The 27,062-nt window shown below is 46.8% G+C and overlaps 1 protein-coding gene across 2 annotated transcripts in view; it reads right to left on the bottom strand.

Moving 5' to 3' along the window:
* Positions 1–397: 397 nt before the first annotated feature.
* The window catches only part of NIM1K (NIM1 serine/threonine protein kinase), a 70,967-nt gene continuing 44,302 nt past the window's right edge, over positions 398–27,062 (bottom strand). For both annotated transcript variants that reach the window (XM_067730623.1, XM_067730624.1), the window contains 3 exons: positions 24,051–25,010; positions 6,664–6,932; positions 398–4,335 (listed from right to left, as the gene is read on the bottom strand). In XM_067730623.1, the coding sequence (XP_067586724.1) occupies positions 3,586–4,335; positions 6,664–6,932; positions 24,051–24,342 (1,311 nt within the window). In that variant the 5' untranslated portion in view covers positions 24,343–25,010 and the 3' untranslated portion in view covers positions 398–3,585. The remainder of the gene's footprint in view (positions 4,336–6,663; positions 6,933–24,050; positions 25,011–27,062) is intronic.

Here is a 27,062-nt window from a genome sequence, read left to right as displayed (position 1 = left end):
TGCAGGGGACATGGGTTCGTGCCCCAGTCCAGGAAGATCCCACATGCTGCGGAGCGGCTGGGCCCGTGAGCCATGGCCGCTGAGCCTGCGCGTCCAGAGCCTGTGCTCCGCAACAGGAGAGGCCACAACAGTGAGAGGCCCGCGTACCGCAAAAAAAAAAAGATAAAGCCTCTGGATTTGGCTAGCTTTTGTTAACTGTTTTGGAAGCCTGAGGGGAAAACATGACAGGTTTAAGTCAGCCAACTATCAGCTCAAGGCACACCGAAAGCCCAAGGGCCTTTGTAGTGACAGTTAAGGAGAGGCTTCTCTCCTGCAGCAGAGAGAAAACTACCTAAAACAGGCGCAGGATCTCACTGTAAGGCTGGCTGAGCTGCAAAGGAGATAAAATATTCAGTCTTGACAATTCTCCTTTATTAAAGTCAGGGCCTCAACAGCAAGAGAGTGGGACACGGCAGCATAAACAGGGTGGAGGAGCCTGCAAATGCTGAACACCAGGATTCCGCGAGTGTGGGGCTGGCAGGGGCAGCTCGTACTTCCTGTCCTGAAGAGCCTGCCAAGGCCTCTGGTGAGGCAGATGCCCGAGGAGGAGGATGCTTGAGCTCCTCAAGATGCGCTTCCAACACCCTTATTCTCCAAGCCAGGAACCAGTCACGCCTCAGCACAGCCTGAGCAGAGAACTACAACTGCTGTCAGGGAGGAAATACTCAGACACTGAAGTAATTGCAGAACCTAATATGCTACCGCCAGGAACCGGGGGAAATGTGTGTGAGTGGCTCTTGAGGGTAGTGAGCCAGGGATGGAGGTTGAGGAAAGGCTATAAGGCAGGATAACGGAGAGTTTATCATCATGGGAGCATTTACCCGTGACTTGGAGTGAAGGACACCTGAAGCTGGTCCTAATATTACTGCTGAGATAGCTACTGAGGTTTGGACATGAGTCTGACATACAAATGAGGTGGAGATGGGGGAACTGCTGTGCCAGGATTAAGGAAAGGGTCAGAAAATTCCAGGAGGTGTGAATGTTAGAATGGATTCATTATGTGAGTCTGAAGAACCACCTAAGTTCCCAGGAGGACACTGCCTTCACACAGGTAATAAAGACTGCACTGGTGGGGCTTCCCTGGTGGCGCAGTGGTTAAGAATCCGCCTGCCAATGCATGGGACACGGGTTCGAGCCCTGGTCTGGGAAGATCCCACATGCCGCGGAGCAACAAAGCCCGTGCACCACAGCTACTAAGCCTGTGCTCTAGAGCCCGTGAGCCACAACTACTGAACCCACGTGCCACAACTACTGAAGCCCGTGCGTCTAGAGCCCATGCTCCGCAACAAGAGAAGCCACCGCAATGAGAAGGCTGTGCACCACAACAAAGAGTAGACCCCGCTCGCCACAACTAGATGAAGCCCGCGTGCAGCAATGAAGACCCAATGCAGCCAAAAATAAATAAATAAATTTATATCTAAAAAAAAAAAAAGACTGCACTGGGGAGGGGGCACCAGCATCTCCAACAAGATCAGTGACTCCTGCCCTCTGCAGGCAAGGGGTGACAGTAGGAAATGCCAGTCATGGAACTGGGCATGCAGGGATAATGGGGTTCCAGAGTGGCAGAGGCCATGTGTCATTACTTAATTGTCAGAGGCGAGGTGGACATAATATAATGGACGGTAAGGCTGGAGCGGGAGTCAGGGTGCCTTGATTTGCAGGGCTTTGTGACAGTGGCTAAGAGATCACAGAGTCCTGAGGGACAGTTTGCTAGAGTGTTACTTGTATAGCCAAAAGAAAGAAAAGAGGCGAGCTGGTGGGCAGACCCATGAAGATTCAGGGGTCTGGTCACACTGATGAAGTGTTTAGAGGACCAAAGACCTGAGGCATGCCCACATATGTTGCACCTTGTACCCCTTAGCGCTGAGATAGAGGCACAGGGTTTAGTAGGCCTATCTGGGTTTTGGAAGCACATGTATTATATACTTGGCATATTCCTCTAACCCATTTGTCGGGACTGCTGGTTTCAAGTGGATGCCACAGAAAAAAAATCTACAGCAGTTTCAGGCTTCAGTGCAAACTGCATTGCTACTCTCTGTCTACGTGGTGCTTAAGAATATGGTGTGGAGTCTTTTTGGCAACCGCTGTAGAAGGTTACAGCACAGCCCTGCAGGGTCCTGGAGTGAGGCCATGCTTTCTGCAGCAGAGAGAAATACTCAGGATCTTGGTGTGTTTCTAGGCTCTAGGAGAGACGGAGCACCTGATTATGGGTCACTGAGGGACCAAGCAAAGGGAGCTGTCTCCTCCTGAGCTGGGCATTATCAGATCCACAGAGTCATAAATTCAGACAAACACAGCAGTGATTCATCCTTATGGACTTGATATCTACTCAGGATATGGGTTCACCTTTCCTGCCTTCAGTGAATCCTCCAATACAATCATGCTAGGTCCTAGAAAATAGCTGGTCCATTATCATATATATTACATAACATTGCCTCAAGGACCACAGTTTTGGTAAGAGCCGTGTGGGCAATGGGCACATGACCATGGGATGTACCCCTCTTACCATATACCTCAACACCAGAAGCAGCCAGCATAGATGGATGGAGTGGCTCAGCTAAGGCACCGGTCATAGGGCAGCACCCTGCAGGGCTGGGGTGCTATCCCCCAGGATTCAGTATACATGATTTAACAATGGCTCATAGATATGTGTCCCCTGCTGTTAAAATACACAGGTCTGGGAACCACTGGGTAGAAGCATGATTGACTTTTCTTACCATCACAATCAGGGACCCACTTGAAGAATTTGTACTTCTTTTTCCTACAGTCTCGGCTTGGCTAGATTAGAGGTTTTCGATCCTAGGGGCAGGGGGATGCTTCTACCGGGAGACCCAGTAGGGGTCCAGTGAATTGAGAGCTATGGCTACCACATGGTCACTTTGGGATCCCCATGCCAGGTGACAAGCCGGCAAAGAAAGGAGCTATTATAGTGGTGGGAATTACTGACCCTGACTTTCATAAGGAGCTAAAGAGGAGTGTGTCTGAACCCAAGAGTGTTACTTTAGAGCCTCATAATAATGGTGAAGAGGCAATTGCAGCAACCACGAGCCAACAAGAGCAAGGCATCTAAGGGTTCAGATCCTTTGATGATAAAGGTCTGGGTCATACCACCCAATCCAGACCAGCCGGAATGCTGGCCAAAGGTGAGGGAAATTTACAATGGTTGATGGAGGAAGGAAGGTATGAGTCCCGTTACAGCCTCAGGACAAACTGCAGTAATGACTAGACTATCCTGCACAGGAGAGGAAGGACCTGGCCTATTTTTTATTTTGCAGCACCTTAAACAGCGTCTGGCACGTGGTAGGCACTGCGTAAGTATTTCTCGATTAACTGAGTGAATGCTAGAGTTTGAAAACAAGATGAGGTTGCAAACCAAGCCAGAATCTGAGCTAATAGACTTTCTTTTGGGGGGGGGGGGCGGAGGGGAAATGCATATCTTAAATTTAAATTTATTTAAAAATTACAAAAAAGTCTCCACTCAAGTTGGTGAAAAAATCTGAAAGCAGCAACAATGATCTTGCTTAATTACCAGCAGTCTAATGCAATTTATAAAATTGAACAAAATTTGGATGTGTGTCTTATGCCTCTGTAGACACGGGACCCCTTCTTTAGGTCCCTCTCTTTAGGGTCTGGTAGTATCATTATTGGGACACTTTCCAAAGCCTTTTTCTTTTGGACTCTATGCAAAATGATTCGATAGACGCCTGTGATGGAGCTTCGGGCATCTCTCCCTTGGTTATTTCGAATATGCTCTTCCGTAATGCCCAAGTGTTCTAAAGTGCTTTTGACCTCATTTTCTTCTTCTTTGAGGGTGCTGGTTTCTGACAAATGTTTCGGATCCAGTTGGAAAGGCTCCAGAGGGGTGGGGTACGGCACTCCTTGCATCCACTCATTGTTCATGATGGAGTCGATTCCGTACCTCTCGGCGGGCACCTGCTGGAGGACTCCCCTGATGAGCCGGAGGCAGGGCTCTGACACGTGCGGAGGCTCGCTGTACGTTCCTTCCAGGATGCTCTTCTTCAGTTTGGCCACGGTCTCTGCCCGAAACGGCATGGTGCCCGTCACCATGAAGTACAGAAGCACCCCCAAGGCCCAGATATCCACATAAACGCCAACATAGTGCTCGTCTCGAAAAAGTTCGGGCGCCGCGTAGGGAGGAGACCCACAGAAAGTGTTCAGCATTTCACCTTTCTTACTTACTGTGCTGAACCCAAAGTCCCCCACCTTCACACAAGTATTATTGGTATAGAACACATTTTCTGCTTTCAGATCTCTGTGAATAATCTGGTTTTCATGCTGTGGAAAGAAGACAAAGGGGGGAAAAGTCATCATTTTCAAAGTAATATACCAACATTAAAGATGCCTCAGTTGCTCTGAAACAATGAGGTGATAATGGTGTAACAACAGAAATTCAACGGAGATCAACTTAAGTCATGTCAGACCTCAGATCTTGAGAGCTGCCCTGTCATAACCGTTAGCCCAGGGTAAAGCCCACACCCTCCAAGCAGACCAAAGGTTCTGTTCTGTGGGGTGAGGGTTGGAGTCTGTCCCCCACACGTGGACTCAGGAATTAGGGCCAGAAGTAAGACCCAGATCTTGTGAAACACAGTGAAACAGTAATCCTTAATCCTTCCTTCCTGAGACCATGTATGGGTTTTTCTGGCTGAGCAAGCAATCTCTTGAGTAGGGCCAACCCCAAGAAGGTGAGGAGTCCTCTCCCAAGTCCACAGCCCTGCTCCTTTGGGTGGGCTCCTTTATCGCTATAGGATTCAATAGAAGGGAGGATACTATGTTGGGCAAGGTTCTGGCAGCAGATCCAATCCCTACCCTTGAATTCTGGATCCAGACAACCTTGAAGACCCTTGACCAGTTTAATGCCAAGGGCTCTTGGGAAATGGTTTAATGTCACTTTTCCGGCTGGATCTCCTGTGGCAAGAATCCAGGCTTTGGAGCCTGACATCTTGGTTAATTCTAGATTCAACTATACCAGGTGTGTATGTGAGTGTTGCCTTCCGTCTTTGTAAAATGGGACACTGAGAACCGCCTCATAAGGCTGTTGTGAGAACTGCATGTGATGCTGTATCTATAGCATTCAGCATGGTCCTGGCACATAGCAAACAAACCTGATAAAATTGGAATCTGTGTCTATCATTCACCCTTCCTCTTTTTGGAGACCAGAGAGCTAGGAGAAAGGTCAGGGTGTAGAGCCTCAGAGGACTCAGTCTGCATCCTCTACTGCTGGATCCTCTTCTGCTCTCCCACCAGATCTCTTTTCCAAGTAGAATGTGCAAGGCTCTGCCCATCCGCTCCATTGCTTGGTAAGGGTCTGGCTTATTCCCTGGCCCAGGGAAAGTTCACCCCAGCACAGGGCCACTTAGATGACAACCACAGGTCTGAAACAGCCACTACCATCACACTCACGTTCTCCCTGCTCACTTCTTTTTCCTCCCCTTCTCCCTCCCAGCTGCCATCTTGGGCCCCTTAGGTCACTAGTAACCTGCTAATAATTTGGCCAGGAGCTCACTGATCCCAGTTCTTGTCTCACGACATCCGAACAGAGGAGCAAACTAGAAACAGCCTCTCAACTAATATAGACACCAGACAAGTGTCTCTTCCTGCCAATTGGACTGAGAGCTTGGCAAAGAGGGCAGAAAACCTTTGCACTAACAGAGTGGTACAAGCGGTCATCAGGTCTGCAAGTCAGATTCCTCCTGTGTGCCCAGCAGGACAACCAACAATAGGGAGGGCACAGGAGAACCAGTTCATGGAGGAACTGGGGAGTATGCTTATGGAGTCCAGGTTTATCTAAAGACATAATCAGAGAACTAAAATAAGAATGACACAAGCAAGTGTTAATGTGTTGAGCACAGAGGCAGCAAGAGCTAGTGGGGGGCTTCCCTGGTGGCGCAGTGGTTGAGAGTCCGCCTGCCGATGCAGAGGACACCGGTTCGTGCCCCGGTCCGGGAAGATCCCACATGCCGTGGAGTGGTTGGGCCCGTGAGCCATGGCCACTGAGCCTGCACGTCCGGAGCCTGTGCTCCGCAACGGGAGAGGCCACAACAGTGAGAGGCCCGTGTACCGCAAACAAACAAACAAACAAACAAAAAAAAAGAGCTAGTGGGGTTCACCAAAGGCATGAAGATCAGCGCAGGCTGACCCAAGATTGAAGAAAGTTTCACAGAGAGAGACAGAACTGAGCTGGGTCACGAAGTGTGGATGGGATTGAGGATGTGAGATGTGAAAAGAGGGGAGAGGGCATCCTAGACACAGAATTAGGGAGGCAAGGCCAAGAAGCAGTGAGAAGCCAGCTCTCTAAGTAGTGGAAGACGGGGCTGGAGGAATGCATGTGGCCAAGGAAGGGGTGATGGTCATCTGGCTGCTCAGAGTGAGTCCTGCCAACTTTCACAAAGGCCAAGAGGCTGCCGTGCAACTGGAGATCCCTGGGCATTGCTTCGGAGGCAGGGAGCACAATCCCAGCCAGACATCTGACTCTCGCAGAAGGGACTGCTGTCTGCCCTTGTAGGACTAAAGTCTTCGGAGATGCTTAGATGATGGTAAACTAAAGCCCCATGCTCCCACTGTGGGTAGAATGGGAGCAGGACTCTCCCTCCTCGCCCCGCTCACCATGTGCTTCACGGCAGACACAATCTGGGAGAAGATGAGCTTGCTCTCTGGTTCTGAGAACTTCCCTTCAGTGCTGATTTTCCCAAAGAGCTCCCCACCCCCTGCATACTCCATCACCAAGTGGAGCTTGGATAGAGTCTCCACGACTTCATAAAGGCGGATGATGTTGGGATGGTGCAGTTTTTCCATGCTGGAGATCTCGCGGGATAGGAGCCTTTGGGTTTTCTGGTCCAACTTGGTCTTGTCCAGGATCTTAATGGCCACCTTTTCTGGAAGAAAAAAAAAAAAAAGTCAAAGGATGTGCCTGAGTTCATAGCTAGAACTGTTCATAGAACAGTCCTTCCAGTTCATAGAACTGGAAGGAAACTAGTCCCTCTATTTCACTAGACACAGAGGTTAAGTGGCTATTTCCAGCTCAGAAAGCTCCTCAGCAGTAATGACAAACAGCAATTTTTGAGTTCAACATCCATGCTGGTCCCTTAGATCAGTGTGACTCTACCATGTACAGGTTTTAATGCCAACTCCTGCCTCCCAAGGAGGTTTCAGTTTGGTGAGCTTTATCCAGTTTTCTGGATAAAGTTAAAGCACCTTTATTTAGCCGACAGAGCCCCTCTTGATCAGGCCCAAGCTACCTCTTCAGCCTCATGGCCCACCGCTCCTAACCACCTCCCCATGCGCCCTGTAGTCTAACGTTACAGAACGGTTTGCTGTTAACTGAAAAGGTACAGGACATTCATGCCTGGGATCTTTCCTCTTCCTGGATCTACCTGGATTATTTCCTCTCTCTGGCTCATCACTCCTTCCTGTTCTTTACTCAGCTAATGCCGGATGAGTCTTCAAGGCCAGCCTCAGAACCAACCTCTTCCAGGAAGCCTTCTATGACACCTGTCTCAGGAAGATGATGACATCCAGCTTCTGTGTATTCTCTGTACTATCGTCTCAGCACATCTACCTATAAATATTGCCTCCTCATCTGTTTCTTCCTCCTACCCCCTTCCTTGCGTGGGCTGTTTGATCTGATTTGACTTTGTCAGTGCCTGGCACACCATGTACCAGTACAGGAAACACCAGTGCTCGGTGTGTCTGGATTGTTGGAAAGCCATGAAGAGTCGGGCACTGCAAGGTGCTGCTGGTGGGAGGACTAGTTGGTAAGATGGTTCTGGACTGTAGTTTGGTATTACGTCTTAAGAGTCTTTAAAATGGTCACACCCTTTGACCCACCCTTTTTACTTTTGGCAATTAATCTTAAAGAAATAATCGGACACGTGTACAAGATTGCTTGTGTAAGAAGCCTTCTCTAACACTGGGAACAGCCTAAGTGTCCAGCAAGAAAGATGGTTGAAGTGTGGTTCATCTCTCTCTCTAATGGTACAACATGCAGCTTTCAAAACAATCACGTTGATCTTTATTTATGAACATGGAAAGTTGTTCAGTATAGAACAAGTGAGGAAAAACACAAATGTGCATTCGCATAGGAAAAAATCTGGCAAGATATACACCAAAATGTTTAGAATAGTTATTTTATTAATGGGGGGATCATGGATGGTTTTCTTTTTTTAAAACTTTTATTGGAATAGTATAGTTGATCTACAATGTTGTGTTAGTTTCAGGTGTACAGCAAAGTGAATCAGTGATACGTATATATATCCACTCTTTTTTTTTTAAGATTCTTTTCCCATGTAGACCATTACAGAGTATTGAGTAGAGTTCCCTGTGCTATACAGCAGGTTATTATTAATCTATTTTATAGTCACGTATATATGTCAGTCCCAATCTCCCAGTTTATCCCCCGCTAATGGATGGTTTTCCTTTAATTTTTCTTTTTTTTTTTTTTTACTTATCTGTGTTTTCTAATTTTCCTACAATTAATTATACAATTAACATAGATTGTGTAATAAAAATGGTTAATGTTTGAAAATGAATGAATCGCTACTCCGAAGTAACACTTCATTCATTTTTTGGTTCAAACTGGACCAGACTTTCTATTAGATAAGAAAGAATTTTGCAGGCAAATAAACAGGGAGAACGGGATGGCAGGGAGCCTGTTTGACCTACTTGCAAAACAACTGGTTTGAGGACCTTTTGGCACAGTGGTTATGGGCATGAAAATAGAAGCTGCTAGTTTAAAATAGGAGTGTTATCGGTTTGTTAAAGTAGGTCCAGTAGGACTCCTGGAAGACGAAGAGGCAGGGCTCGCTGGTGCCTGAGGTGGCCGCGCTTGCTCGGGTGGGGAAGGCGGAGGGAAGCTACACGGAGCAGGACCCTCAGGGCTCCCGCGACCTCCGCAGGCAATCCTCCCGGCAGACGGATGGACCAACACGGCCGGTCCCCGGGGCGTTCTCGCCCCGCTGCTCGCGTCCTTTCTGCTGTTGAGGCTTTAGGATTAAGATTCCCCGCCGCTCTTTACCTGAAACAGAAACTCTGGTTTTGTGTAGCCTGGTAGGCGAGCTGTTATCCCAAGGGCTAGAATAATGAATTCCGTCCTTCAGCCTGGCAGCCTGTCTGCGGAAGGGGCCGCTGCTGCGGCCGGTCCTCCCCAGCGCAGGCCAGGCTTCTGCTTAGGTGCGGGTCCCTCTCTGCCGCCCCCTCGGCCGCCGCAGCTGCACGCGCGCTGCTCACCCTGCGACCGCCCAAGAATCCGGTTGGGGTGTGCGTCCAGGCCGCTGTCTCAAACCTCCCTTTAGGACAATCCTAGTTTTAGATTTTCAGTTTTATATTTGAGCGGTTCTTAGGAAAGGCTGCCCTCCCACGGCCGGGACCAGAGTGAGGCAGGAGAATGTTTGCGAGAGGAAATGCGTTCTGAAATTCTACACCCTCAGGCGTCCGATGGCTCACTCTAGTCCCAGCCTGTTTCCTCCGCTTTGTGTTAAATCAGATTATAGTCATGCCGCATAACGTACATGTATAATCATCTGAAACATTTGAAAAAGCCCTGGTGTTCTGAATTGTCACTAAGTGGTAGAAATTGCCGGCTCGTGAAGAACTAGGTCTCTAAGTCCACCTTTCAACAAATGTTCAGGCAGTACCTACTCTGCACCAGACTGAGAAAAAGACAGACATGTGCCTACAGTCCAGTGAGACTTTGAAAAAACCCTCATTACAAGCGTGGCACATGTTAGGAAGGGGCGCACATAGGAGAACAGAGAGATCCCTTGAGAAATGACACTTGCCTTGTGAACAGGAGGTGAGGAGGGAGGCCCAATACTTGGCCATGGGAAGGGGACAGTGTGCCAGGTCTGGGCGAGATGTCACGTTTGTGTTTCAGGATCTAAGAGGAGCCCACTCCGCTGGGCATGGAGAATTGGCAGGCTGGGGGGAAGGGGTCCCAAACCAGCCTGCAGCGTAGGCAGGCGTCACATTACCCAAAGACCTGGAAATTATTTCAAGAAATGTAGTCTTGGCGGTGGGAAGACGAAGAAATACACTCTCAGAGGAAAAAAAACTTTGCCGGACATATCAGTAAACAAAGGATGTTGCAGCCATTAAGCCTTCACATTACAGCCGCTGAAGGTTAAGCCTGAGGGAACTCAGGATAGAAATGGGATGCCAGCCATGAGCAGTCAGCCCTGCTGCCACCCGACCCCCCCTGCACCCTGAGGAGACTCAGAATGAGAAAGCGCAGGATACTGGCCCCAGATAGCTGAGGTGCACATCAAAGGAATGATTTCAATGAGTCCCGACTTTTGCATCTTCCCATACCCAGAAAAGTGCTGAATTCCTTAACTTGCAATATCCGGTGTTCTTTAATTAACAGTAATCTTTTGAAGTTCTGACTACCTGGTCTTTGTTGCAAAAGCTCCTATATACCCTGGCTCCCCCCTCACCTCTTCAGAGCCATCTGAGAGACTGTGTCCCCAGCTTAAGTCCTCAGTTTTGTCTGCTGAATAAAAGATAATTCTCAACTTTAGGTTGTGCATTTTTTTTTCAGTTGACATGGTGATGGAGATTGAGGTACAAACTTCCACTTATAAAATAAGTCACAGGGATGTAATGTATAGTTCAGGGAATATAGTCAGTAATATTGTAATAACTCTGTATGGTGACAGATGGCTTACCATGGCGATCATTTTGTAATGTATAAGAACATTGGATCACTATGTTGTACACCTGAAAGTAATATGGTATTGTAAGTTAATCATACTTCAATTTTTTTTTTAAGTAGCCTTTATTTTTAGGGCAGTAGGAAGACACTACAAGGTTTTAAGGGATTGTCATAACCAGATATCCACTTTAGAACGGGTACTCTGGCTGCAGTGTGGGAAAGGGATAGGAGCAGAGCACACCTGAGGGCAGGGTGGTGGTTTTGGAGGTGATGATAGCAACCGCAAGGAGAGGACTCTCTCGGTAGTGATGGAGAGGAGAGAGAGAGAGAAGTAGAGAAATTCGAGAGGTAAACCTCCCCTTTCTCCAAATTTGTTGAAGAGACTGACACATTTCCTTAAACCAGGACTTGCAAACTCAAATGTCTCTAGAGGCCAGGGTGGAAACAGGGTGGAAAGCTTATTGTAAGGCAACAGGGAGTAGTGGGGACTGTGGAGTCCTGAGAAGTACATGCCCCAGAGCAAAGGGGCAGCTGCTACTCAACTCCAGACAATTGTTACTGTTTGGGATGTAGACTCAGTGTTATCAAATCTAACTTTTTTCAAGAGATATCTGAATTGTAATGCAGTCATTCTAATCATTAAGTGTCAGCAACGAATTCAAACTTTCAGACCTAGAGTGGACCAAGCAAAATCTGTCTTTGGGACCAAAGGGACAGGGGGAGGGAGCAGATATTAGAACCTAGAGAGGGTTGTGTAGAGAAAGCTACCTTGAGGGGAGCTGAGACGTCCTTCCAGAAGTACAGGTGGCCTGAATCAACCTCACAGTCAGGCTGGGGGAACAGATCTCAGGCTCTCCCTCTCCTTCCTTTGATCCAGTTCAAGGGCTCCCTACAAGTTAAAGCCAACTGGAACCCACAGGACTAAAGAGACGTGATGAAGTCTGGGGCAGAGAGCAAAATGAAGGGTGGAAAATGGATCTGGGGAAGCAGGTGGAAGATGTCCAGCACAGTGGGCTAGGAGGGTAAGAGAGGGGGATGCAGTGGAGCAAAAACAAGGGGATGTACCCCGAGTCAGAGGGTCAGGGAAGATTTTTAACACTTTCCCTGGACTCTAAATGTTAACTAGAGGAAAGTAGGGGAGAAGCAATAAGGGGAGATTCTAATAGTAAGGTTGTATAGGAGAGAAGATCTTGAGGCAGGAAAGACCCTAATACCTTAGGGTAATGGTCTATACACTTTTTTGATTAGCTTCCTTTACTAATAAACATTTTTGAGCATTGCTCTCTATGTATATTTATTTATAAATTATATGCATGCACTACTAATATACACATTTTAAATGTATGTAATCATGGAAATTAAAAACATGTAATAACAAATAAATATAGAAAAGAAGTTCTAATATTTTCTTCCCTCATCCCAGTAGGCACCCCCATGGGTATGTGCACCCTACTTTGGAGACCACTGCCTTTGAGGAATTGAAAGAAGAGAGTGGAGCTGGCACAAATGAAGGAAAAGATAGGCCAAGACGAGGCTGGAGAGTCAGCCAGGGCCAAAGTCTGTGAGTCATATTCTGGACCTCAAATTAAGGGCATTGAGAAACCACTGGAGAGTTTTTCTTTTCTTTTCTTTCCTTTTCTTTTATATTGGGGTATAGTTGATTAACAATGTTGTGTTAGTTTCAGGTGGACAGCAAAGTGATTCAGTTATACATATACATGTATCCATTCTTTTTCAAATTCTTTTCCCATTTAGGTTGTTACATAATATTGAGTGGAGTTCCCTGTGCTATACAGTAGGTCCTTGTTGCTTATCCATTTTGAATATAGCAGTGTGTATATATCAATCCCAAACTCGCTAACTATCCCTTGCCTGCACCCTTCCCCTCTGGTAACCAAGAGAAACCACTAGAAAGTTTCAAGCAGAGAGCGAGCTATATGACCAGCCTTGCATTTTCTAAAAGACCGCTTCTGGCTGCAGTGCAGAGGATGACATAAATATGGATGAGGGAGACAGATTACAGCAATTTAATCCAACTAGGAAAGGGTGAGATACTTAGAAGGGAGCATCAATAGCACTTGGGGTTCAGCCAAGGGTTAGGGTTGAAGAAGAGGTAAAGGTTTCTGGGTTGAGGAATGGGGAGGATTGGTGGTGTGCGCTCGAGGGGCATCTTTTTTCTTTTTCTTTAAAATTTATTTATTTATTTATTTTTGGTTGTGTTTGGTCTTCATTGTTGTGCACGGGCTTTCTCTAGTTGCGGCGAGCAGGGGGCTACTCTTCGTTGCAGTGTGTGGGCTTCTCACTGTGGTGGCTTCTCTTGTTGCAGAGCATGGGCTCTAGGTGTGAGGGCTTCAGTAGTTGTGGCACACAGGCTCAACAGTTGTGGCTCGTGGGCTCTAGAGTGCAGGCTCAGTAGTTGTGGCTCACGGGCTTAGTTGCTCCATGGCATGTGGGATCTTCCAGGACCAGGGCTTGAACCCGTGTCCCCTGCATTGGCAGGCGGATTCTTAACCACTGCGCCACCAGGGAAGTCCTGGAGGAGCATCTTTATTGTTGTTGTCATGGCTCTGTGTACTCCCTCAACATCTCTGGTCTCTCTCATCGCGTTTTCTCAGCTGAACCACACCCTGGTTAAATCCAACCTCCCACCTACTCTCTGCCTACACCCATGCAGTGACCATGACGGCTTGTCTCACTTTGAATTCATGATCTATAACCTCAGGTGTGTCTTTATTGCTCCTGGCAGACACATTATATTTCCCTGGTCCAATAGTGCCCCTACACTTTTAGATGACGCTTTCATGCCTTCTCTTCTCCCATCAAATCTCTAATACCTTCTCTCTCTCCTCACTCATAGTTGATGACTTAGATTTCTATTTTATCGAGTAAAGAAAGCCATAGAAGAGAATTTCAAGTTCCTTCTGCCACTTCTTCCAGCCTACCTGAATCTGTGCCCATAAACTCTGTCTTCCTGTTTCTCTGGGTAAATGGTCCCTGCTCCTATCTAAGGCCTAGCGAAGACCCCTCTACATGTTGAATAGATTCCATCTACTCTCCTCTACTCAAGAACAGGCATCCAATATTTCTTCCTTCTCTCCTGCGGCATAAGTTTTAACCTTTCTACTGAATCTTTTCCATCTGCATACATTCATGCTATTTACCCATCTAAAAAAAAAAGTCTTCCCCACAAAAATGCATACATGTTACCAAAAGACTTGTACTAGAATGTTCATAGTAACGTCATTCATAGTAGCCCCAAATTGGAAACTATCCTCACGTTCATCAACAGTAGAATGGATAAATAAACTGTAGTATATTTGTACAATGGGCTGCTATGTAGCAATAAGAATGAAGCATCTAAACTACATAAAATAATACGGATGGTTTTCCCACTTTTTTTTTTTGGCTGTGCTTTGCGGCTTGCACGAGGGATCGAACTCGGGGCTCCAGCAGTGAGAGAGCTAAGTCCTAACCACTGGACCACCAGGGAAGTCCCCAGCTTTCACAAGTTTAATATTGAACAAATGAAATAAGACAAAAGAAGACATACTGTATGATGCCATTTATATAAATTGTACAGGTAAACACAATCTGTGGTGTTAGAAGTCAGGGTAGTGGTTATACTTGGGGATGTAGTAAACAGAAGGGGGGAATAGGGGAGCCTCTAAAGTACTGGGAACGTTCTCTTTTTTGAACTTGGCAGTGGTTATATGGGTCTTTTTAGTTTGGAAAATTCATTTAACTGCATATTTGTGATTTTCATACTTCTTTTTGTATTTATGTATGTTAAACATTAAAAAAAGTTTTTGAGAAACCACAAAAAATCTCTCTCGACCCCACTTCCCCCTCTAGCATCAGGCTCTTCTTCTCATTCTTTTGTAGCAAAACTCTCTTAAAGAGCTGGTTCTACGTCACTGTCTCCAGCCCTCCCCTCATTATGTCTTGAACCTAAGAGATATTGCTACCAGAAAAGCTCCTCTCAGGGTCACCGATGACCTCCAAGTTGCTAAAACCAATGGCCAGTTTCCAGATTTCATCCTTCCTCCTAGAAACACCTTTGTCACTTGGTTTCTAGGAAAACACACGCTCCTGGTTTTTCTCCTACCTCTTGCCGCTTCTTCTAAGGCTCCTTTGCTGTGTTCTTTTCATCTGCCCAGCCTCTAAATGTTCAACACCTGAAGGCTTAGTCCTTGGACATCCCTACAATTTCCTCAACAATTCCAGATGCATAAATACTCCTGCCTACAAGACCCCTCCACTTGGTTGTCTCAGTTTGGCTTCTTACAGAAGCAGATCATGAGGCAGTGATTCAGGTGCAAGCAGTCGATGAAGGAGGTGGTACCCAGGAAACACTGGTAGAAGAATGAGGAAAGGCAGCCAATTAAGGATGTGTTACTAAGCGAGTTACCAGTTAATCCTGCATGGCTGTTAGCATAACTGACATCATCTCGGGCTCAAACAGTTCTTCCTGTCCTTCCACTGACCCTACCCAGGACTGCACGATGCGGCAAATCACTTCTCTGTCAAGGGCTTTGTAGTTAACAGATATTTTTTAATGATCGGTAGGTCCAGGTGGCCTCTATGCTCTGTTAGTTCCCAAATAATGATGAAGACCTTCCCTGACATTTTCCTGGTACCCACGAGACTAGTTACCCAATCAATCATCTTGACTTAGGAAGGTACTTCCTGTTTTCAAGGGTACTCCCATACCCTAGGTTAGCTATAAAATTGCCCCAGTGGCCCTTCGGGCGGTGCAGAGGACAGCTGCGAATGCTTCCAGATCTTTGTCAGCCCGATCCTGAACCCACCTTGTAAGGTACCCTACAATAAACTGATCCATTGAGTATATGGCGCTGCCTCATTTCAGTCTCAAGATGACTTCTCAGCTCGATGGGCATCTTTTCTTCCCTCCGTCTTCCAACGATCCTGCTGCCAGTTATCGTTTGAGTTTTATCATGAGAAGAGTGAGAGAGCTGGGGTATTTGTATATCAACTACCGCCAGTAACTAGTCGTTGGCTGTTCCTGGCAGACATTAATTGCCCTCTATTTCCCACGCATGCAGGAACAGCAGCTCCAGCAGCTAGAGGAAGCCCAGAGGCAAAGAGATGGAGAGACTGGCATTTGAAGGTCTGGCCTGCATGCACTGAAATGGTGAGGCCCAAGGAGACACGGGTGAGGCACCAACAGCCTCTGCTGTGCATGTGTAACAGGCACGCCCAGCATAACACGTCCAATACTGATCTCCCCCGCCCCAAACCTGTTCCTTCTACAGTCTTCCCAGTTTCAGTAAATGGAAACTCTATTCTTGCAGTCATCCAGGACAAAAACCTTGAGTATTTGACTCTTCTCTTTTACACTCCACTTTCAATCTGTCAGCAAATCCTGTTATCTCTACTTCTAAATACAGCCAGAATCCAGCCACTTCTCAGCCTTTCACTGCTCCCTTCCTGGGGAATCTCTCTCGCCTGGATTATTCCGATAGGCTCCTAGCTGATCTCTCCTTTTCTGCCTTTGACCCCTTGCAGCCTATTTTCAACAGAGCAGCCAAGGTGATCCTATTAAGCGTTAAGCCAGGTCGTGCTGTCACTTCTCTGCTGCCTCAAAGGGCTCGGGTTTCCCTCCTAGGAAAAGCCGAAGTCCTGACTTTGCCATACTGCGTATTAACCCTATGTGGTCTGGTCCCTGCCACCCTCTGCTGTCACACGCCTCAGCCGTTCCTAGAGTTTTACAGGCACTCTCCCACCTTGGCGCTCTTCTGCTTGCTGTCCCCTCTGCCTGACCACGTTCCCCCATGGACTCCAAGGCCAGTTTCCTTATTCCCTTCAGTTCAATGATCACCTCCTCAGGGAGGCTGTCCCTGGCCATTTTGTCTAAAACTGCAGCCCCCAGTGCTCCCTCCCCTCCCCTCTGCTCTATCTTCCTTCCTGTCCCTTATCACTACGTAGCATAATGAATATTTTACTGGCTTACTTTTGTCTGTCTCTCCCTGCTAGAACATAAGCTCCACAGGACAGATTGTTGTCTATTTCGTTCAATTCTGTATCTCCAGTCCCTGGAACAGTGCCTGTTGCACGGGAGGTGATCAACAAATATTTGTTGAATAAATGATCTCACTTAACACTCACAAGAGCGCAGGATAAGTATCCCCACTGCAGTGTAACTCAAGTTTGCACCTTGCATTTTCATTTATTATCGTGTCCCACGCATCCTCCATGTTACCACAGACTCTCCACAATTGTGATTTTTAATGGCTGTGTGACTTCCATCCAAGTGCATATGCTTTAATATCCTTGAGCTTTCCTGCATCATTGGAGCATATAAATTATTTTGAGTCCTTTGCATTATAAATAGGGAACTTCTTTTTGCTATAGTAATACTGAATTTATTTTTAGGATGGATTCACCAAAGCCAATGACTAACCATTCTTAAAGTAAGAAAACATAATTTTATTTATTTTCAATTTACTTTTTTATTGAAGTATAGTCGATTTATAATATTGCATTCATTTCTGCTGTCTAGCAAAGTCTTTTTATATTCTTTTCCGTTATGGTTTATCCCAGGATATTGAATACAGTCTCCTGTGCTGTACCGTAGGACCTTGTTTATCCATTCTATACATAATAGTTTGCATTTACTAACACCAAACTCCCAGTCCATTCCTCCCCCATACCCCCTCCCCCTTGGCAACTGCGAGTCTGTTCTCTACATCTGTGAGTCTGTTTCTATTTCATAGATATGTTCATTTGTGGCATATTTTAGATTCCACATCTAAGTGATATCATATGGTATTTGTCTTTCTTCTTCTGCCTTACTTCACTTAGTATGATAATCTCTAGTTGCATCCAGAAAACATAATTCTAAACTGCTGTTTTAGTGAATGTACTCAAGAGGAGGGACCCCTTTTTCAAAACCACTGGGCCTTCTCGGTTAAGCTTTACTGGAGCCTGCGTGAGTCCCCCAGCCCTGTCCTTCTAGGAGATTAGAGCATGAAGGACCCACCAGAGAGTACTGCCATGCATTGCTCCCTCCCATCTCTCTTCCCACCACTACTGGACTTTCCAGGGAAGTTATTATACTGACTTAATTCACCAAGTATTTGTTGAATATTTATTAGTTATAATGAACGTGGGGGAAGTCTGAGGATCAATATGATACAATGTCTGACACCAAGGAGCCTACGACCAGGACATACAAGACTTTCACTGTACCCCAGATTTATTAGGCCCCAAACCTTTATTTCTCATGCATACTGTCTCTTGGGTTCCAAGATGGTCACTGGGCTCCTTTACTTGACCTCCATGTACCTCCAAGTCACTGCTTCCAGATCTGCACTCTCAAATCCACTTCTTCTCCTGTATTCACTATTCACTGCTAAGTCATTAAGGCTGGAAACCTGGGAGTCATCTTTCCTTCTTCCCCTCCCTGTCCTCTCCTGCTTTCCCCCATGCAGTTGACCACAGGTTTCCCAATACTCTAAAATAGTTTTCAAATGCATCCCCTTCTCTCCATGCTCACTGTCACTTCCTTAGTTGAGGTGGACATCATCATTCATCTGGATCATTAGACTAATATTTTATTCTGACATGCCTGACTCTTGTCATGTCCCAACTTCAATTCCCTTTCCTCACTGAAATAATTAATAGTTAACCATTTTATTAATTGCTTGCTTCAAGCTCTTCAATGGCTTCCTGATACATAAATGACAAAATCCAAATATGCAAGAAGATTCTCCATGATCTAGTCCCTGCCTACATCACCCACCATATCTCCCACTGCTCTGTGGGTGCATCCCATGCACTAGCCTCATTGAATTACTCTTAAATCTCCAAACACTCCGCACCCTGGCTCACACCTCCAGTCACTTTACATCCTCTCGCTCTGACTGGAATTCCCTTTCCTCTGTGTCCTGCATTATTTCTCCGAAAACCTCAAGACCTAATGCAAGCCTTTCCTGATCGATTGACCCTTTCCTGATTTCAGCCACAGTCGAGCACACCCTTTGTAACCTCACCCTGTGACAGCACTTATCAGTTGTTTCCTGTCTGTCTCCATTACCTACTGCGAGTTCCTATCAGGCAAGAGCTGTATCTCATTCATCTCTGTAAGGCACAAGAGAGTTTATTATATTTTTTAAAAAAGAAGGAATGAACCGATGCATAAATAAATTGAGAGAGAAGAAGAAAGACTTCTAGAAACATGAGACTAGAGTAACAGAGAAGAAGACCAGGGATGAAGGGGTCAGAAAGGACAGCAACAGAGAAAGGGACGGGCACCCATGGCCTCTTTTACTTTTGTTTGAGGCAACAGATGGGACATAAAATATTCAGAAGCCCAGTGCGTCATTTCTTTTGAGAAATTTCTAATCAGCCTAAAAGGGGACTCATGATGGCTTCAGCCTGCCCGATCAGCTTGCAAGGCCCAGGAGAATCTGAGCCATTAGCTATAAAAATAAACTCCAGCCAGCAGGGGCCTATACTGGAGCCTTCTCTTTAGGGAGCCAGAGCAGCTGGTGTCTTTTTTTAAACTACTGTCTTGGGAGCTGCCCCTGGCACAGAAACCCTCCGCTTCCCTGGGAACCTCCTCCTTTATCTTATCCAGGTTGTCCATATTTCCTAGAAAACCTAATGACAATTCTTGGCAAGCTGGCTTTGCATGGGAACCGTATTTATACAAATCGCTCTTCAGACTATGTCTTCTGACATGGCCTGGTAATGGGACAGGGTATTTGTAATTCCCAGCAAAGCTAAACCACTCCCTGATAAATCTCCTTCCATTGTAGAGGTAAAGATTTTAGAGGAATGTCCCCCTGTCTTTCCAACCCAGTCTGCTCCTGGTAGCCTAACGTCCTCCCTCTTTTCATAAGTCACAATCTTCCAGTCTTGCCTCTGTCATCCTCCCAGAGTTCTCACTTCCTAGTACCTACACCGCCCGTCTCTTTCTTCATCCCCACATCGATTCACATCTGGGTCTCCCCTCCTTCACACTCTCAGTTCCTTTTGTCCTCACCTTCCTACTCTTTCCTGGGCTCACTTCTGATAGAACCCAGAAGAGAGATGAGCACGGTACCAGGACGAGGCCATCCCGGGATGAGTCTGCAAGTTGGGAGGTGAAATCTGGGATTCATTTTCCTGTTGCATCAGTACAATGTACACAATGACCTGCTGTTAACATTTTCTGGCTTGTTTAAATGTGCCTGTTGAACTGATTTTTCCTCTGCCTGTGCTTTTGGCCTTCCTCTCCTTTTGTGCACCCATCTCATCCCATAAGCAGAGGCTGACATTGAGCCTTTGACAATAGGGCTACTCTGTGGTGGTTTAGGAGTGAGGAGAGCATGATAGTGAGGCCACTGAGGCCCCCATCCACACAGCAGGAAAACACCGCATTCTCTGAAACTCAAGGGACTAGAATTAAGTGAATTCTGTAATCCAACAGGCAAGAAGCCTTTGGCATTCAAGAAGAAAGTCACTATGTAAACACCAATTGTGGTCCTTCCTCTTTCTTCTGTCCTCCTCACATAACAGCCTGTCCAAGGAATTAGACGCTTTCCTGCTCCTGGCTTGTGGTGGTTTCCCTGCTTAGCTGGTTATTGTCGCGGTGATGGTATGTCCATCAATCTACTGTGTTCTCCACTCTCCCATCTCAGAGACGCTTCTTTGGACCTCGGGCCCTGCTGACAGTGCAGTGGGTCGTGTGACCCGAAAGGCTGCAGCTGACTTGACATAGGCAGGCCCTTGACTCAGCGGTGGCCTATCGCCGGCTGGTCAGTGAGCGATTATATTCTCTTTTCAAAATCTGAGCTGAAATAGAATGAAACTAGTGGGATGGAGATGGGATAAAGCTGAGAGGTTATGTAGATATGGGACTGGAAACAATCATTCTTGGCCATATGCCTTTGGGTAATTAAGCAGAGAAGGCCACTCCGCAGAAAGAAGTACGAAGTAGAAATGAGAAGCCGCGCAACCCCAGAGAAAGGGGAGATGGAGGGGGTAACCTCCATCCTTGAAACGTGGCTCTACCTCCCTGCTGAGCGGCCACAAGATTCCCCTGCACACAAGTCACCCTGTCAGCGTGAGCTCATCTGAGTCGGCTTCTGTCCCATGAAACGAATGATGTGTGACTCACACAGGCCTAAAGGACCTGGACTTTTTTGAAAGCAGACTAATACTGGCACTTAATGGATACTTGCTACATGCTCTGTCCAGGTACATGGTAAATATTCGGTATATCATATCTTTTTAAAATTCGCTCCTCCTAGCAATCCTAGGCAGCTGATATATTTCCTTCACGTACACGTAAGGAAATTGTGGCACAGAATGGTAAAGTAACTTGTTCGGGGGTCACACAGCTAGAGGAAAAAAGAATTGGAATTCCACACAGGTCTGGCTGACTCCAAAGCTGATATCTTTCCACAATATTGCACTACCTTCTGCCACCTTCAAGACAAGGTACCGCTCTCTCTTACACACTGTCTGAACGGGGAGGGCGGGCAGAAGGTAGGTGCTGCTTCTGAGTCTTGGTTATACACTCTAGGACTTGCGCATTGTCCCCTGCTTCCCTGCTGCAGGCACTGGAGGGCAGGATCCCTCCCCGGCAGTCCAGCCGCCAGGAAGGAGAATGGCTGGTGAGCAGGGTGGGGTCTGGCGGGGGTCTGGGGCTGAAGAAGGCAGTGGCAGCCCACTTGGTCGGCTTGTTCAGGGCAGCATGTGAAAGAGCTGCCCCCTCCACCCTGCACCAAAATCCCGAGGTAGCTTGCAGCAAAAAGGAAGCTGGGTTCTAAGCCTGTCTCTGCCATGACCTCGGGACAGCCACTTCTGAGCTCCATCTCCCCATTTGTAAAATTCAGGAGGGCTAGATGAGGTCAGTGTTTCCCGAAGTGGAACCTTGAACACTCATGGGGCATGCAATGATTTTAGTGCATGAAAACAGCCTTAAATAGCACCGAAACACAGCATAAAAATGTTATTTCTGTATTGGTTCTCCCTTCACTCTCCTAAGTAAGGTAAAGAGAAACTCACAGATGGGTTTTTGGCATGTTTTAAATTACTTTCAGTCACTTCGTAAGTTTCCTTTAAATTTTATTTTATTTTTTTGGCCATGCCGTGTGGCTTGCAGGATCTTAATTCCCCCACCAGGGATCAAACCCATGTCCCCTGCCGTGGAAGTGTGGAGTCCTAACCACTGGACTGCCAGGGAAGTCCCCCTTTAACATTTTTTGCAAGTTGCTAAGAGAATAGATTTTAAAAGTTCTCACCACACACATATGAAATTGTAACTATATGAGGTGGTGAGTGTGTTAAATGACCTTATTGTGGTAATCATTTCATAATATATACATACATAAAATCAGAACATGGTACGCCTTAAACTTACACGATATCATATGTCAATCACATCTCAATAAAGCTGGAAAAATAAATAAACAGAACTTTGAAATTTGTGTGCATTGTATTTATTTTTACCACTACCTTCTACTCATGGGTTTTCATGACTTTAATATCAAATTTCCTTCTGAAATAGGTTTAAGTAAAAAATAGACTTGCACAATGATAGCTACCATTTATTGAGTGGCTACTCTGTGCCATGTACTTCATATATATTATTCCTAATTTCCCCAACAATTCTAAGATACGAGTCATTATCTCTATTTTACAGCTGAGGCAACTGAGGACCAAAAAGGCTAAGTAATATGCATGAAGTCAGATACCTAGTAAGTGACTGAACGAGGATTTGAACAGATTTGTCTGATTCTGAAGCACATGTTTTTTCCACTATCCTATCCTCTCCACTAGAATCTAATATCTGAACCTACACTCGGGAAGCAGCTCCAACACGCTTTGCTCAGACTTTAGCCCCTGTGACCTCTCTGCCACAACGGACACTCTCCCCTTTCTGAATTCCTCTCCTGGTTTGCCTTTATGCAACTTCTCCTCTCCACTTCCTGTTCATGTCTTCCTTTCAATTTCTGGCCCCTTATCTCCTTATGTGTTTTATGTTGTCTTTCACTCTTGCTCTAGACTATTGAAAAGCAACATCTTTCCCAATTAGATGTGAATCGCAGCCCTAGAGCTGCTTTTATGAGTAACGTAATCAATGCTACTGGCTGCATTTTGTCAGCGAGGATCCTGAGGGCTCAGAGGAGCGCTGTAATGTCCCCAGGTAGGTAAGGTGAGTAGGCATGAACCCAGACACTCGGGCTCAGAGCAAGATAGAAGGGGACTTGGAGCTCCAGTGACTTGGGCGTGTGTGCACGCATGTGCGTGCGTGTGTGTGTGTGTGTGTGTGTGTGTGTGTGTGTGTAGGTAGAGGAGGTTGTGGTACTTTCTCCATAGGGGCCAAACAGGGATGAGCAGGGAATGGGATTGGGGGTTGGAGAAGAAAAGAAAACAAAACTCTGACACGAGAAAGCGCAGCCCTGGAGACGTGGTGGCAGCCTGAGTGCAAGGAGAATAAATGTCAGTACGGGACTCTCAGGGAGAGGGCAGAGCCCATGGGCTTTAGGAAGTCTGTAGATTATACCGAGTTGCAGGCATTCTTTCTCTGTCCTGTGACTCCGTTCTGACTATCTCCAGGCTTAGTTAGCTAAATTAGAGGTAACTTGGAGAAATGCCCACATGGGTTGGGCAGCAAAGGGCTGCTGGTCTCTCTACACAGCTCCTCTCTCAGGCCAGAGCGGTGGGCGCTGCTGGGCTAGAATCCAGAGTGACCAGCAACCAAGCAAGCGTGGCTATTGGTAGCAAGCAAGGAGCTAACAACAATGAGAACTAGTACAGAGCAGGCTGAAGCAGAGAAGTTCTTGAGGTCAAGTCCCTTTTCCCCAAACCTAACAGAAGCAGCAGCCTCTGGTAAGGAGGAGAGGCTGGACCCCGCTATCCACCGACCATCCGGGAGGTCCCCTGTGCCACTGGTATTGACAAACAAACACAAACAGAAGTTACAAATAAGGACCCGGAATACGAGTGGCCTTGGAATCAAGCCACACTCCCCTCCGCTCCTCCAAGGTGTAACTGGAGAGGACAGATTGCCCTCAATGTTTTAGTGAGTTCACCTGCATGCTATAGTGGGAGAGCTTTTGGAGTCAAAATCATCTAAGATTAAACTGCTAAAGCCACATTTGACATCTTTGGATCTTAGTTTCCTTATCTATAAAGTGAAATAAAAATACTGAGCTAACACCATCACTGTGAAAATGAACGGCGGCAACAATGGACGGCGGCCGGTATAGGACTTGCACTTAGCAGGGGCTCAGTGATGACGCCTCACCTGCCTCCTCTGCCCTGGACTCTTAACCCGACCCCCAACCAGGTCCCAACACCCTGGGCATCACCCGTGGAGTTTGGATCCTACCTTTGGTTAGGGAGTGAATCCCGAGCTTGACCTGGGAGAAGTTCCCACTTCCGATTTCCCCTCGGATGCGGTAGAAGCCGATGCGTTTCCCCAGCGTGATCTCCCTCACCACCTTCTGGTCTTGGGACATGTCCTGGGTCAGCTTCTCGAAGGGTGTCAGCTGGCGAGGCTGTCCCTCTCCGTCCTCCTTGGTGCACTCCGTCTGACCGCCACTCTCCACGCTCTCTCGCCGGTCCCACCTGGCATAGCGGGTGTTCTCCAGGCCGCCTCCATTCACATACAAGGCAGTCATCGTCCTCCGCAGGCCCACGTTTCCATCTCAGCAGAGGCACCGATGGGGGGGCAGGCTGGGGAGGGGCCGAAGGGGCCCGGCGGGTGGGAGATGGGAGTTGACTGCCAGAGCCCTGTGTCCTTGGGAGCTGGGCAAGCCCCCCCTTCGGCCGGGGGAGGGCAGAGGCCAATGCCAGAACCGCCTACCAGCCAAGCCCGAAGCTGCCCTCACTCGAGACCTTCCTTCACGCTGAACTTCCCAGCTCTAAGTGGACCATCAGGCACACGTCCAGGTACCAGAGCCGCTCCAAGAACTTTCTGGCTGGCCGTGCTGTGCTCTGTGGTAGGTGGCTGTGTCCCAAAACAAAGGCTCCAGTTTGCTATTTCCTTTGATGGCCAGGGAACCTTTTGCTCTGGTGTGTAAACGCCCCGCAGAGGCCCTCAGGTCCCCGCTGCTGGCGCGTATCTCCGATCTTCTTCATTTTGCACTTTTGCTGTCAAGTTGCAGGGCCCCGGAGACCTGATAATCTGGACCCCAGGAAAGAAGAAACTTGCAAATCAGCCTTCTGGTCACACGGGCAGCCAGAGGAGGATTAAATCCCCGCAATGCCACTTTAGCCGGCCTTTATTTAGATGAGCCTTCCTCTAAGCCGTGAGCTGTCTCAAAAACTTGGTGGGTGCTACTTCATCCTAAGAACAGAGAATAAGGAAATGTATTAGCCCGTGCTAATGTACAGTACGGGATTTATAATGAATGTGAAGCTGCTTGGTAAGCGCCAGTCTAAAAGCACTCTACAAATTTCAGTTATGACTCATATCAGTAGTAAATGCTTGATCACGTATGATTTAGTAAGAAGAAAATGTACGCACACACACCCCTCGATCTACATTTCAGAAAGGCCCTCACAGCCTGTAAATATTTCTAGCAAAATAATTTTTCTGCTTCTGTTTCTGGCTTGCTTTGAAGCCATAACTTTTAAAATAATAATACAGTAGGGAATTCCCTGGCGGTCCAGTGGTTAGGACTCCACACTTCCACTGCCGGAGGCCAGGGTTTGATCCCACGAGCCACGTGGCACGGCCAAAAAAAAAAAGAAATTAGTAGGTACAGTGGAAATTTCTTTAGTAAAATCTGTCAGCTTTTCTGGTTGCATCATTTATAAAATAAAGTGACCACGATGTCAAATTTTGAGATAAAATGATAATACGATCATCATAATGACAAAGATTTCCTATCAGTTTTCAAAAGTTCTTACACTGATTCGAATAACAATGTGTTATATTTCCTTTACATTGTATGTTCTCATACACTGGCTAATTTTTCTCCTAGGCTTATTTTCTAGGTATTTCTAATCAGGTGTCAGCCTCCAGGCCCAGCAGCTCATTTTGAAGGTTCAGAAACAGGGTAATGTTACTGGAGGGCAAAAGTCTATGGCCTCCTCAGTGATGAGAAATACTTGCTCAGCTAGAATATCTTCATGACTTTCTTCCATGCAGCCTCCAGTAAGAAATAATCACTTCCTCCCTGGATCCCCACAGCACTCTGTACAATTTCCGACAGGTCTCCTATCCCTGAAGGTGGGAACCAGGTTTAATTCATCTCTATATCCTGCTCTTCCTCCTCTCTCCCTCAGCATGGAGCATGATGTCCTAAATAAAGAAAGTGTTTGCTGAATGTGCGCTGAACTCGATTTTTGGACTTGAACATTCCAAACCAAAAAACCCGAGCGAAAACATGAGAGACTGCCTTGGAAATGGGAATTCCCAATTCTGTTTGATGATATCACATTATTCCAGTTAGGTACAGAACTGCTTACACTGTAATTGTGTTTAAGTATGGGGTTGCTGAATAAAGAGAAACAAGGACAGGAAAGAGGAGTGGTGGGAGGCTGCCCATCACTGTGCCTATTTCTGCATGGGGGAGGGGAAGCTGGATGAAGGATAAAGGACAGAGGTTTAAAAGGGGCCAGCTATTAGTAACCACACACATCTCTAGGCTAGAGTCTGACTAGGGTGTTTTAAAAGACATTTTAAGGTGAAAGAGCCTGAATTCGCTTGAGGAAAATCTAAGCCACTGGTTCTTAAGCCTCCTGGAGTTGCACACTCCTTTGAGATTCTGATGAAGCCTGTGACCCTATCCCCAGGAAAAAGCATGCACACCTAATCTGCATCCAGTTTTAAGGGGTTCATAGACCCTCTGAGACCCATCCCTGTACTTCAGATTAAGTAGCTCTACAAAGATCTCCTCAGATCCCTGGCAGAAAGAGACCACGCAGACAAGAAGTGGTGTAACAATTTTAATCCTGAAAGAAACTTTAGCTTCACCTACGCAAAGAGAGTAAGGCCTTTCGACAGGATGCAGTGCTCCATCGCCTCGTGTTCCTGCAGGTTCCAGGACCTCCTGGCTCTGTGTCCTTCCTGGGCCTTGCTCAGGACTCCAGGCTTGCCTCTCTCCCAGTGCCTCACCACGGTGCTGTCATTACCAACCCCAACTAGATAAGCACCTGGAGGGCAGGAACCTGCACCTTATTCTTCGAACTCCCAGGGCTCAGCCCAGTGCCTGGAAGTTGTATGATAAGCATTTGTTGAAGAAGGAATGAATTAACCTACCAACTGATTGATCGTTACATTCAGGTATGATCTATTGAGTAGAGGTAAATATTTTATTTATAGACACATACCACTATCCCAACATTTACTTGAATTATCTCAGAAAGCTTATTTCAGTCCACATTTCCAAGG

Source organism: Pseudorca crassidens, chromosome 3 (genome assembly GCF_039906515.1).
Source record: "Pseudorca crassidens isolate mPseCra1 chromosome 3, mPseCra1.hap1, whole genome shotgun sequence".
In the NCBI taxonomy this organism is placed as follows: domain Eukaryota; kingdom Metazoa; phylum Chordata; class Mammalia; order Artiodactyla; family Delphinidae; genus Pseudorca; species Pseudorca crassidens.
This window is presented reverse-complemented; position numbering and strand designations above follow the sequence as displayed.